The sequence below is a fragment of the Lagopus leucura genome, unplaced genomic scaffold (assembly GCF_019238085.1).
Source record: "Lagopus leucura isolate 7727_CA_CO unplaced genomic scaffold, USGS_WTPT01 Super-Scaffold_100004, whole genome shotgun sequence".
Lineage (NCBI taxonomy): Eukaryota > Metazoa > Chordata > Aves > Galliformes > Phasianidae > Lagopus > Lagopus leucura.
In genome coordinates this window covers 52,387,619-52,400,902 of record NW_024962264.1, presented here as the reverse complement: position 1 = coordinate 52,400,902, position 13,284 = coordinate 52,387,619, and the positions used below count along the sequence as shown (strand labels likewise).

Below are 13,284 nucleotides of genomic sequence, written 5' to 3'. Positions count from 1 at the left end.
ACTAGTGTCTTTTGTGCAGACTTAAGTTGAAGTGCACTTGAATGTAATACTGCAGTTCTGCATCTAACTCATTTTGGCTCATGCAGACTTTGTCTTCATCAGTGGTCTACATGCTTGCTTGTACAGTTATAGTCAGTTCTGTTTCTATGCGTAAGAGGTGTCCCTTAATTAGTTAGCACTTAGAGCTTGGTAATCAGTTAGGAGACTACTGAATCACAGATTGGGTCTGAGCTCACCTGGCAGATCTGAGCTGGGGATTTGCAGGGAGAAAAACACTTGAATTATGCCTTTAATGCTTACTGCTCTGTTGTAGCAGTCTTGAAACACTTAGTTTTGCACTTGGGTTGCTTAGCTGTGAGAATACTGCAAAAGTGTTTTTTTCTGTTCTCTAAAGCAGTTAAGTTACTCATGAAACTACTTACCCCTAAAATGAATGCAGTTATTTTACGGGGCTTTACTTCAACCAATAAACTGTGACACATTTGCTTCTGTACCTGCAGTAATGTTAAAAGCGGCATATCTAAAGGGATTTCTGATATCAAAATACTTAACACTTACATAGGATCATAAAATCACAAGTTGGAAATGACCTGCAAGACCATCTAGTCCAACCGTCTTCTCATTACATTGCTACCACAAATTAAACTATATCTCATAGCTCCTCATGCAGATGCCCCTTGAACACTGCCAGGAATGGCAACTCCACCACCTCCCTTTGCAAGACATTCCAGTGTTATGCTATAACCCTCACTCTGCAAGGTGTTTTCCAGTAGCATAACATGAAAACTTGAATATGGCTGTAAGGTTTTTCTCTGTAATCTGAAGAGAGGAAAAGAACAGATCTGGTTAAGCTTTAAAATCGGAATGTTTGCTTTTAACCAAAAGAACAAAGCACTTAATAATGATGCTGGCAGAGCATGGAGTCTGTGCTGCATGAGATATATTGTAGTGATTTAACCAAGTGTTCTGTTTGGGAAACAAACTGCTAGTTTTGTGGGTAGAGTTACCTTAAGTGTTTTTGTAAGTTTGTTTTATAAAAATTCAGGTGGCTATAGAAGAATTAAGTAATGTACGTGTATCTTGGATACAGTACTTTGACAGTTGAGATTTTGCTTTTAGGAAGTGCTGCTATTAGTTGTCTTATAAAGATCTCTTTTATTACAGTTGCCCTTTCAACTCAGTACAGGATATTTCAGAGGGCACAGACTTAGAGGAGAACTTATTCAAATATAACTTAAAAGTCTTAAGAACCTGGCAGAGTGTAACTGGAAAAGCTCTCATTTAAAAAAGATATAGACTACACAATGTGAAAATACAGCAAACTTTCCTTAATGTAGTATGTTTTAGCATAAACTATGTAGATTTTACTAGAACACAATTTCTTCTGTGCATGGTAAACAAACTGCAGTTGTTGGAGATAACTTAAAGTATGAAATGAGTAGTAATTATTCTGTTTAACATCAGGTTTAATCACAGCCTATACTATGCAGGAAGGAAAAAACACCACAGCAATTCATACACACAGAAGAAAACCCCACTAACTCATTAGTGTGACTTCTGTATATGTGAAGTAATTAATGATCATATTATTCTCTATACAGGTCCCCCTCACAACTGGATGAAGGATTTTGTATTAACGGTTTCTATAGTTATTGGTTTTGGAGGCTGCTGGTTTGCATATACACAGAACAGAACCTCAAAAGAACACATCACAAAAATGATGAAGGACTTGGAAAGTTTGCAGACAGCAGAACAAAGTCTTCTTGACTTGCAGGAAAGGTATAAAAACAAACAAAAAAAAAAGTTAATGTTGTCCTTGATTTCCTTTTGAGGTGAAGTATAGATACAGATCATTTATACTTGTTAAAAATAATAATAAAATTCAAGCTTCCTTTGCATTTTGTTCTTTTTTTTTTATAAATAGAAACTAATCTCAGTGCTGATGGGGATTTGGGTAGATACTGCTCCTGGGTACTTGAAATTGTGATAGAAAGTTAAGATGTGAGTAGAGAATAGTGGTTCAGTCTTTATTTACTAATTTAGAAGTAGGTATTGTTATTTTCAAATAATTAGTTAACTTTGTAATTTCTGATATATGTTGAAGTGAGAACACAAATGTATGTTTCATCTACTTTTTAGCTTTTAAGATTGAATCAAACTCTGACTGATTATATTGCTTATTTAGTGTTATGAAAGTTGTTAGGTTTCTTTTAGTATGTTTGTAACTCAATTTTCTATGGAAACTGATACTTTGATCTTATTACCTTTAGTGAAGGCTCAGCGAGAAGTTGATGTGTTTTGTCTGACACTCTGAACATCTCATTGTGATGCCGCAGATTCATGTGGCTTGTTCAGTTTTTATTGTCACAGAATGGCTGAGGTGGGAAGGGATCCTTGGAGGCTGTTCAGTCCAACTCAGAGCAGGTTGCCCAGGATCGCATCGAGGTGGCTTTTTGAAGATCTCTGAGGAGGGAGACTCCGCAGCCTTTCTGGGCATCTTGTGCCAATGCTTGCTCACCTGCACAGCACAAGCGTTCTTCCTGGTGTCCAGAGAGAGTCTTCTGTTTCAATTTGTATCCATTCAATTTATATTGTTGTGATGTTGAACACTTTTTCTTCTCTGGAGGATGGTAACTTCTAACAAACATGCTGTGTGTTTTCTCATTTTTTTTTTTTTTTTTTTTCTGTTCAACTGTGAAGACTTGAGAAAGCACAGGAAGAGAATAGAAACGTAGCTGTGGAAAAACAAAATCTGGAGCGCAAAATGATGGATGAGATCAATGATGCCAAACGTGAAGCTCATCGCCTGAGGGAGTTGAGGGAGGGAGCTGAATGTGAGCTCAGCAGGCTCAAATATGCAGAGGAGGAGCTGGTGCAGGTATCTGCAAACTGTATTTTAATGCTGACTTAAATTTGGTTCTTGCTTTATTATAACTTTGGAATTGTTTAAAACAGTCTTTCTCCAATACTAGATTTGAATGGAGAAGTCTTAAAAGTACTTAAAGCAAAGTCTGTCAATTGTCATTGTAGTTTCAGTTGTGTTTTATTATGTAGAACTTTATGATCTTAGGAGCATATGTAACTAGATTCATGGAGCAGGATTACAGAAGTTTTACTGGGAACTAGGGGCTTCGTCTTGTTCTTCTTAGTAGTAGCAGGTCAAATGCATGTTGTGGACCAGTGTAGGAGGAGGTATAATAACATTCAGAGCAGCCCTTGTATAGTTTCAGAAATGTTTGCTGTACTTCCTGAGAGGGAGTGACACTTGCAAAAGATTTGTAAAGCCTAAGTGTTGCTGTGGGATAAAAAGATGTTTGTATTTCATATTCTTTTACTGTCAGTTCTAATGATAATCTTGGTGATGTTTTCTTTTTGATTGTCAGGTGCGCATGGCTCTAAAAAAGGCTGAGAAGGAATTTGAGTTGAGAAGTAATTGGTCTGTTCCTGAAGCATTGCAGAAGTGGCTTCAGTTAACGCATGAAGTTGAAGTACAATATTACAATATCAAAAGACAGCATGCTGAAATGCAATTAGCAATCGCCAAAGATGAGGTAATGACTTCACTGTTTTGTAAAGACCAATATTCTGCTAAATAAATTTAACGTTAAATACAAAGTTCTCGGGTAAGTGTGTGGGTACCTTTTCTGCTTCGAGCTGATTTATACTATTCATCTATTTTGCATGTATATTGCTGTATGCATTATGTATTTAATTTGTGCATTTCTGCTTTTTAGGCAGAAAAGATAAAAAAGAAGAGAAGCACCGTGTTTGGAACATTACATGTTGCACACAGCTCTTCACTGGATGAGGTGGACCATAAAATCCTTGAAGCCAAGTAAGTCTAATACCAGAATGTGTTTTTTTTGTTTTTGTTTTTTTGTTTTTGTTTTGTTTTTTCTTGGAGGGAAGTGAATTGTGAATTCCTGGAACAATTGAATCAGAGTTATGGAACTTAGTGTTTTTGCATGTTTATGTGAATAGATTAAAATACATCGATGTTGGGAATTTTTGGACTGTCTTAATGAACCTTGAGGTATTCTAGAATGACTGCACAGGTGTTGCTTTGTCAGTAAAAATGTAATTTTAAATGTATGATTTTTCTTCAGGAAAGCACTGTCTGAGTTGACAACCTGCTTGCGGGAGCGTCTTTATCGGTGGCAACAGATTGAGAAGATTTGTGGTTTTCAAATAGCACACAATTCTGGTCTACCAAGCTTGACCTCTTCTCTCTACTCTGATCACAGCTGGGTAGTTATGCCCCGAGTTTCCATTCCTCCTTATCCAATTGCAGGGGGAGTTGATGACTTAGATGAAGATACTCCTCCAATAGTTTCACAGTTTCATGGTAAGTGTTAAGTTCAGTAAAAAAAGCGGAAAAGCTTTGGAGGGATGGGATTTTAAATTCAAGCAAGAGGAGAGTGCTAAAAATAAGAGTTGGAGCAAAGTCGGAAGAAATAAAATTTGAGGTAACTTTTTCAGGTGTCTTTCAAGACTTGCATAAACTGAAAATGAAGTTTTGCAGTAAAGCCTTTATTCCCTCTCACTGTTGGAGACTGGGAAGGAAGGGGGAATGCAGGATTCAAAGGCTAAGGCTTTGAAAGTCTGCTTGTTGTACTTGCATGTTTTGTCTAAGCTCCAATTTATCCATAATGTTGAATTTCTCTTAGTGCACCTGTTCTTTCTGATGACAGAGATGGTGTTTGCCTAGGATCCCTTCAGCTACAGGGTAGATCTTACCCTTTGTTTGAGAGGCAGTGTGATGCATATCTATTCAAACATTCTTCAGTGCCTGAAAGAAATTCTTGTTGTTGTCCAAGGGAAGCTTTTAGGGAGAACGTTTATGTTGAGATGCATTGAGTTGTTTGAGTGTGAAGCACAGAGGCCAAATGCTGGAGGGAGGAAGATCCAGCTTTGGTTAAACTATGATTAAAATATATACACTGGGGATTCAGACCACCCTGATATCTTGAGTCATTATGTCAACACGAGCCTTTTTCAGGGAACTTGTGATTAACTAGGCTCAAAAAGATGAGTTCCCATGGTAGCTGTTCAAGAAGCATCAAGCTAAATATTAAGTATGGAGAAAGCATTCGTCATATGTATGTTTTTCTTCTAGGGCTGGAATTCTCTGAATAAATTAGAATTAGTGTTTTAAAGTTGCATAATGGGACTGTTTGCCACTTAGCTGGTTTCAATCCATATGCTTTGGGCACGCTTTCCTTCTGATCTTACCAGCCTTCTTGCATGTATTCTACAGGCCTCTTTGAAAACCCTTGCAACACTTTCTTCTGCAAGTTCTGATCACTTTCTAAAGAATACTGTCTCTATAATCTTTACTATGAGGACTTTGATTTAAACCTTATGAACAAATTCCTTGGATGACCAATGGATGCAATAATATTACAAAAAACTTTAAATGTGCTTTCTGAGCTTTGGTAAGGCGTGAGTCTGCTTTCATGGAAGTGATTTTAAAGTTTGTACTCAGTGAAAAACAAACAACAAGGAAAAAAAAAACATAATAAAAGAAAACAATCTCAGAATTGGAAATGCTTTGGGAGCAGGGAAAGAAAATATGATGATGTTGCTGAAATCAGTTCAAGAGTAGTAAAATTATGTGATAGGTTGATAATGGTTAAAATTCCCATCCTTTAGACAAAAATGACAAATGTACACTAGGAAAGACAGAGGCAAAATGTCTGATAAAAGGCAATGTGTAGAGAGGTCAGTTACAAGCAGCACTGTTTTAGTGTATGAACCTACTGAGCTTACTGGTCTGGGCTCATTACCTGGCCTGATGTCCTTTGATCTCTTCTTAAGATCTGTTTAATCAATCCTGAACTGAAGAACAGAAGGGGATTAGGAAAAACGTGATTGAGAATGGAATGAAGTCATTATAAGAAAGGGGTAGTGAAACTTGATGTTTTTCATTGGCTGATTAAGGTTTTGCTAGTTCCTCAGCATAGTGTGTTTCAGTTGTACTTGAAAATTCTAAATGTTAAGTTGTCATAGCTTAATCCTTCATAATCCCTACACTAATGTAGGCGTGTATGCACCTACAAGTAAACAAAATGTTTGTAATTCCTCTCAGCGATGGTTCAGTCTTGGTTTTTACACCATCAAGTAGAATGGCATCTAATTGACCTGGACACACAGTACATGTTTCCTTAATGGATTCTGTAGTTTCACCTCAGTAAACTTCCAGGTTTCTGTTTCATAGACATATCTTTGTAGTGGCAAAACCTTATTTCTGAGCTGTTAATACCTGTATTTCAGGTCAGCAGGAATTCCTCAAAGTAAAATCAAAAGTTTGAGTTACATGACAGCTGTTATGTTGGAACTTGGAAGCCATTCTTTATCCCTCAGCCCAGTAGATCACAAAATCTGAGTGCTGATAAAGATGCAGCTGTTTGCTGTTTTGTGAAAGTTGTGACTTCCAGCACTGAAAACAGGAACTGAACCTTTTCTGAGATTCCATGAAGAGAAACTAATCTAGTGGTTGCTAAACTGGCATATAAAAAAAAGAAAGCATTTTGTTAGGGCTAGGCATCCTTGTTCATAAAAACAAGGCTTGTGCTACCAAAAACAAACAAAAAAAATACCTGGATCTGTGGTGTACTGAGTTAGACAAAGATCTTGAACACCAGGAACAGTCTTATTTAAGCAAAGTGATGCATTCTGTGGGACACTTTGAAGAGGCATATGAGGCTGATAACAGCTTGCCTGAAAGTAGGTTTGTAGTTTCTTTACATAAAAGTATTGCTACTTAATCAACTTCTGAAGGAGAAATTGGGTGAGGAAGATAATAGTTTGTCCCTTCACATTAATTCTTGAATCATCAATTCTTGTGTTGCTGTCTCCACCCATTAATATTTTTTTCCTGAAGTTCGTAACTTGCATGGCAAAAGAAAATGTTATCAAAAATTCTTGAGCTTGAATTGAGGCTTAATTATATATTTACTATCTTTTAATTTAAATGAAATATGATAAATTAGTCTTCTGTGTCTAATGTTAATTTTCAACTAATGCAGTATAATTCAGTTGGCTGTTTGGCTAGATGCACTTACTTGCAAAACTTTCATAAACTCTTTAAGCTTCAAATTACTACACAAGTAAAACGCAGGATATTGCCTAACATACTAATTTTAGCACAGCTGTTCTTGTTTTATAAGGGCTTGGGAGTCTTGATCTCAAGAGAGGGTAGTGAGCCAGTGGTGCGCACAGACGGTAGTATCTGGCAGATGCAAAACTTCTGCAGTTAGATCTTGGTTAGCTGCTTCATCTAACTGTAGAATGTATAAGGCAATGTCAGTCTGTCTTCTCTCTAAACAGTTAAGCAATGTCCTCTAAATAATTGGCCTATAATGAAGTTGCTTAAGAATCACTGTAGCTGAAGCAGACACCTATTATTTAGTCTTCAGAGTAGATATTATTAACATCAATGTCACTTGGGGGATTTTGGTTTGCTTTTTCTTTGCCTCAGGGTCCATTGTAAAACCTCCAAGCACACTGGCAAGAAGCAGTAGCTTGTGTCGATCAAGACGCAATGTTGTGCCATCATCTCCACAGTCTCAGCATGCTTTGCACTCCCCTGACCCTGACATCCTTTCTGTGTCGAGCTGTCCAGCTCTTTATCGAACTGAAGAGGAGGAGGAAGCCATTTACTTCTCTGCTGATAAACAATGGTACGGAGACTAGCAAACAGCACTTGGAAATCTGATAGGATTATTTGAAACTATCAGTTTAGAATTAGAGATTGAACCAAGTCAGAAATTAAAGTAATCTGTAGGATAATATAAATAATAGAGTTCACAGGGAGCAGAGAGTGTTCTTGTCTGGTATGAATATGTAAATAGCTAGTATGTCATATGCAGTTAAGTAATGTTACAATCCAGGGTGCACTGAACTAACCCTGATTCTCCATTACAATATGTTACTGGCTTTCACATCTGAAACTAGGATCAAAAGCAATGTCAGCTACTGGGCGAAGAGAAGATGGATGGTAACACAATTCTTACAGCATGTTGAGCGTGTACCTACTCTTGTTACATGGCCTCATAGGAAAAGGTTAAATTCCTTTTGGAAGGAGCAAATGAGCTTGTTGAAAGGTAGGGACACTTGTCCTGAAGAAACTTCTTGTATATGATAGACTTAAATCTTCTCCTTTCATTTCATAACTTTTCTTGACTTCACGTGCCAGAAAGATAGTTTTTGTTCTTTTCAGTGAGATAAAATGACTGATTCCTGCTACCCACAAAAACGATTTCAGAAGTTGACTAACTTAAGTTTAGGTAATAAAATGATATAATTCAAGTTGTAAGTTAAAATGTCTGACCTAATGTTTTTTTTGTTAATTAACTACTAGGGAAAAGTGGGTGGTACTTTTAGACTAATGCTGTTAATTCTGAATTTATTTCCTTTAAATCCCACCATGCAATTAAAGTTTCATTGTTTTCTCCTCTGTTTGCTCTGACTCAGGGAAGTACAGGAAGCAGGTTCGGAATGTGACTCGTTAAATTCGTCCATTGGAAGGAAGCAGTCTCCTCCGTCTAGTCTTGAAATGTACCAGACACTTTCTCCTCAGAAAGTATCCCGGGAAGAACTCTCACTTGAGGAATCATCTACAGGAGACTCTTCTTCTCTAACTGCAGATGTATCTAGGGGCTCTCCTGACTGTGTAGGCATGGCAGAAACTAAAAGCATGATTTTTAGTCCTGCAAGCAAAGTTTATAATGGAATTTTGGAGAAGTCCTGCAGCATGAACCAGCTTTCAAGTGGGATCCCAATTGTAAAGCCTCGGCACACCTCATGCTCTTCTGCCAGCAGTGATAGTAAACCCAGCCAAGAAGCTTGTTCTGTCCCTAGGATAAGTAGCATCCCACAGGACCTGTACCAAAATGGTGAAAAAAACAAAAAGCCATCAAAAATAAAAAGCCTCTTTAAGAAGAAGTATAAGTGAGGTGGGCAGAAATCTGTAATAACGTTGTAAGAACTCTTTTTTTTTTTTTTTAATCTTTAGGAATGTAATTCCATTTGAGCATTCTGTTTTCAAATGGGATGTTCTCTAGGTCAATTCTATTTAACTGACTCTCTTGTCAAAGATCGTGCCAGCTGTCAATGAGAAATCATTAAAAATTTCAGACAGTTTACATTCATTTCTGCCTATTTATTTCTTTTTTTGCCCCTTTTGTTTATTCATAAACCCTTTTTAAGCCACTTTGGACTTAAAAGCTTTAATGAACTAGTAAGCCTTCCCAGGCTTGCCAAAGTTTATTGTTTACCGGAGCATCTTCCTATCTTTCCATAGAGCTAGGACGCTTATCTACTGGACTTCAAGAAAAATAAAGAGAAGTAGAATTAATTGATTTGCACTACTGTTTTACAGACTGGAAAAGTCTCTCTGCAAGTAAAACTGAGAGACTGATATTTGACTGAGAAGATGAAACTTTTCACTTTTAGATTTTTGGGGTTTTTAAGTAGAACCTAGGATTTCTAATTGACTTGATTTCTGGAAATGGAAATGCCACGCTTTTACTATGGGAAGCTTTGTTAATGCATTTATTATTAGAATGGTTCAGGTCCTGCTGTTAAAAAAAAACAACAAAAAAAAAGTTTTTCCCAGGACTGTCACTGTGATTTTACTTCACTGCAGGCTGTATGATAAATTTATATAGATGTGTGTAATTTAACAAGAGAAGAAGCTCTTGATTCCTTATGCAAGTGATTGATATGAAACTTGACTGGGGACTGAAAATATTCACCCTCTTAAAACAAGGAGGGGATTAGTAGCTTTTGTTTACAGACTGATGGACAATGGACATCTGGTTTGTGAAAGTTTGTACTGTGGCAAAGACAATAAATTGGAAACGTTATTGTGCTTTGGGAATGTTCCAATTTTAGCTGATGCTTGTTTCAGACATATTGCAGAGTTCTGTTTATTCAAAGCTCTTGTAGGCTACATTGCTTATGCTTACTGCTGTGTATAAGTTATTGTTATATTTTTTTGGATTAGCTATTAATGTCTTAATGTCTTCCTTTTGTAAGATTTCATACACTTTATTTTTGTATAGTTTGAAGATTTAGCTGTTCAGACATGTCTGAAGTAAATGGTATAATTTTGTAATGTATACTGTTATACTAACTCATAATTTTAGATATAAAGGTGAGACTCGATGTGCTTCAGAAAGTTTTTGTTGAGCTTTTATACAGAAAGATGAAAATACTATGAGGTAGCAAGGAAGCCTATTTAGGGCAACAGTAGCTAATTGTTTGAAAACTTTTTTTTAAACAGTAGGTGACAACAAATGTACTGCTTGAGTAACAGTGCCTTTTATTCAGTTTGTCTGAAAATGTTACTACTGAGCAGGAATTTATTTTGAGGTACATTCCAAAGAAATATTTCTTGCTCTAGTGAACACAAGCAATTTATCCAGCGATCACTGAATTGTTTCAGCTCTTCCATAGGGGTATGCTAGTTGCCTCAGTAACAGGTGCCACTGCCAGCAAGCAGCCTGTGATTAGGGGCTCATTCCTCGCCAAATGTTCATGCTGTACTGTATGAAAGAATTCATTCACTGACTGCCTGAATTTTTTTGCTAGTAAGGAGCCTTTAACAAAACCTGTAGCTAATTGAAATTGACTGGTATGTGTGCTTCTTTTCCATAATTTTCTATTTAGGTTCCATTGTACATAAATGTTAGTTCTGTTCTTAGTAAGTAGCAGTGATGTTAACAGAAGCGCTTACAGTGGGTCGTGAAATGGTTAGAAGAGGAACGGTAAGAGATGGCGTGGAGGTGTTTAAGTACCTTAAAAGTTCTGTAATACTGATTAATTATTTAAGAGAACAGAAAGAATCCAGAGTTTTGCTGTTTGTCAAGGAATGATTGAACATCATCTATACAGAAAAGCTTAGGGGAAATATTTGTGAAGTTTGAAGAAAAAGAAACTTGATGGGATAGCAAATAATGAAATTATAGTGTTCTCTGAGTCATTGAACAGTTATAACTGTGAAAATAGTCATCATAAAGTAGCAGTGATGTCCTTGAACTAAAATTGCTTGCTCTGTTCTTGTTAGACTGTACTAATGCACCTATGTAAAAAGACTTTTGTCAGGGTGAACCACCTCAATGCTGAGTCTTCAGAGTCTGTTGTTAAAAGCCTTATGAAGTACTTGAAAAATGTAAAAAGGGAGAATACATAAAATTAAGGAACTTATTTTCCCTCCAAAACAACATAAAGAAAAATACTACCAGAAAACATTCAATTTTTGTCTGCAATTGAGAAGGCTATAGCAATAATTGAGTTTTAATTAAGATTTGAGGCTGGATGGTAGATATTGCAATGTGAAGTTTGAGGAATTGTCTACCATTGCCAAAGAAGATGAAGCAGCTTTTTGATACTAGAGTGTAAATATTTACATATGGAAAAAACAGTCTGGTACTGGGGAGGGGGACAGTGCTTCCTAATCACACAGCAGTAGGGTTTGGAAGGGAACCTCTGGAGGTTATTTAGTCCAACTCCTTGCTAAAGCAGTTTCCCTAGAGAATTTGTGTGAAAGTCATGCTCAAATACTGAAAAGCCAAATTAAATTTGCTGTAGAATGTGTAACTGAAAAGTAAAACAGGCAGTAGTAGATTCTTAATTGGCTGTGACTTTTTAAAAAGTATTATCTATCTTAAAATACACAATTTTACCAGCTTCTGGAAGAAAAAATGTTATAGTATTCTAAAAACAAGATTTGGAGCACAGACTGCTTTAACACTCAGTTTATCACTAGCTGTCCTGTAACTCTATAGCTGCTACTCAATAAATATAATAACTAAAAGCTTAAGTTAATATGGTCAGAAGCAGTAAGTATTGTATGTTGGAGCATAAACTGTAATTGATTTAAATTCATAGAGCTTTCTCTGTTATTTAGTTGAGCCCTTACAGTCTAATTTGTTCATAATTTAAATGACTTGTGTTCCTGCTGTTATGACTACTGTAGAATTGTTTTTATTGAAACCTCTAGTGTCCTTTTTTTTTTTTTTTTTTTTTGCTCAACTTAAAAAAAAAAAAAATTGTGAGGCATCTGATGAGGTACAGAAAGGAAGGAAGGATGTTGAGATCATAGACACTAGGGCAGATCCTCATTGGTAAACATCAAATCCAGCTTCAGCACTGAAGTACCTGATGTGTCAACATCTCAGAAGTGAGGAGATTATATACTTTAAGAGGTCCTCCAATTTTACATCTGTTTGCTTAAAGCAATTTGAGTAAGCTGGCAGCCACCGAGTCCAATCAGCAATCCAACCACTAGGATTGCTGTAAGGCGTTTGAGACAATCTGGTGTCATCATTCTTCAGCAGCAGCAGACTTCCTGAGCTCTAAACTCTGCATGGTTGTGATCAGAGTTTTTTGGTTTTTCTGTTGAAACTCTTGTAGCTAATATGTTTTATTTTAAGTTTACCTTCTTCTGAAGGTGAGGATCTTTGCTTTCTTAAACATTTTATTAAAGTGTGCTTTGTCAGGATAGTGGCCCCTTTGTAGATGCTCTCTAGCCTCATCAGGGAGAATCATGTGTCTGTCACCTGAAGAAAGAAATGTCTATTTGTTTTCATGTCAAAAAATATACTGACAAGTAAACAAAATGAAAAAAAACAAACGCCAACTCTCCAAAGTTTCTCCCTGAGGATTGATTTTTCTCTCTCCTTATAGCACAAAAACTTTAGTAAAGATATTTCTGATTGCCATGCGGAATGCTTTATGACCAGATTGTGATGAATTTATTTGAGATTAAAGCTGTTACTTTTTTTCTTGGTGAATGGTGGAATTTAAAATTGCACATGCGCAGTTCCAGACACATACAGTATACTTTTATTTTGCTACTTAGCTGACACCTACTTAGTAAATTACTGTATACTTTCTGATGGACAACTGACTAAAGCAGAAAATTTTCCATCAAGTTCTCAATAATAGTCTGTCTATCCTTATCTGAAAGCCTAGGAATCCAAGAAGGCTTGTGTTTATTTGTGATGAGTATAGATGTGTGCTAGAGTTGGGCATTAGTTTCATGGCTAACTGCATAAAATGCATTAGAAATGGAAGCCTAAAGTATTCTGCTCCTTTGCCTCTAAATATATGGGAAAAGAGTACGTGCCGGAGAGAGAGCAGCTCCAATAAGCATTTCTCATACCACCAGCTTTTACAGTGTCAGGATAGTTTCATTCCACTTCCAAGATAGACTGCTGGAGGATTGCTATCCTAATTTTATAATGTATGCAAAAAAAAAAAGCATTTATTTTTCAT

The 13,284-nt window shown here is 36.5% G+C and overlaps 1 protein-coding gene across 2 annotated transcripts in view; it reads left to right on the top strand.

Annotated features, from left to right (window-relative positions):
- Positions 1–12,800, top strand: part of STIM2 (stromal interaction molecule 2) — a 63,753-nt gene extending 50,953 nt beyond the window's left edge. Inside the window, exons 6-13 of one of the 2 annotated variants that reach the window (XM_042871138.1) lie at positions 1,602–1,779; positions 2,701–2,878; positions 3,384–3,551; positions 3,735–3,835; positions 4,107–4,345; positions 7,481–7,682; positions 7,957–8,105; positions 8,476–8,611. In XM_042871138.1, the coding sequence (XP_042727072.1) occupies positions 1,602–1,779; positions 2,701–2,878; positions 3,384–3,551; positions 3,735–3,835; positions 4,107–4,345; positions 7,481–7,682; positions 7,957–8,105; positions 8,476–8,513 (1,253 nt within the window). In that variant the 3' untranslated portion in view covers positions 8,514–8,611. Of the gene's footprint in view, positions 1–1,601; positions 1,780–2,700; positions 2,879–3,383; positions 3,552–3,734; positions 3,836–4,106; positions 4,346–7,480; positions 7,683–7,956; positions 8,106–8,475 lie in introns of both variants that reach the window. The other variant, XM_042871139.1, reaches the window with a different exon arrangement.
- The last annotated feature ends 484 nt before the right edge of the window (positions 12,801–13,284 follow it).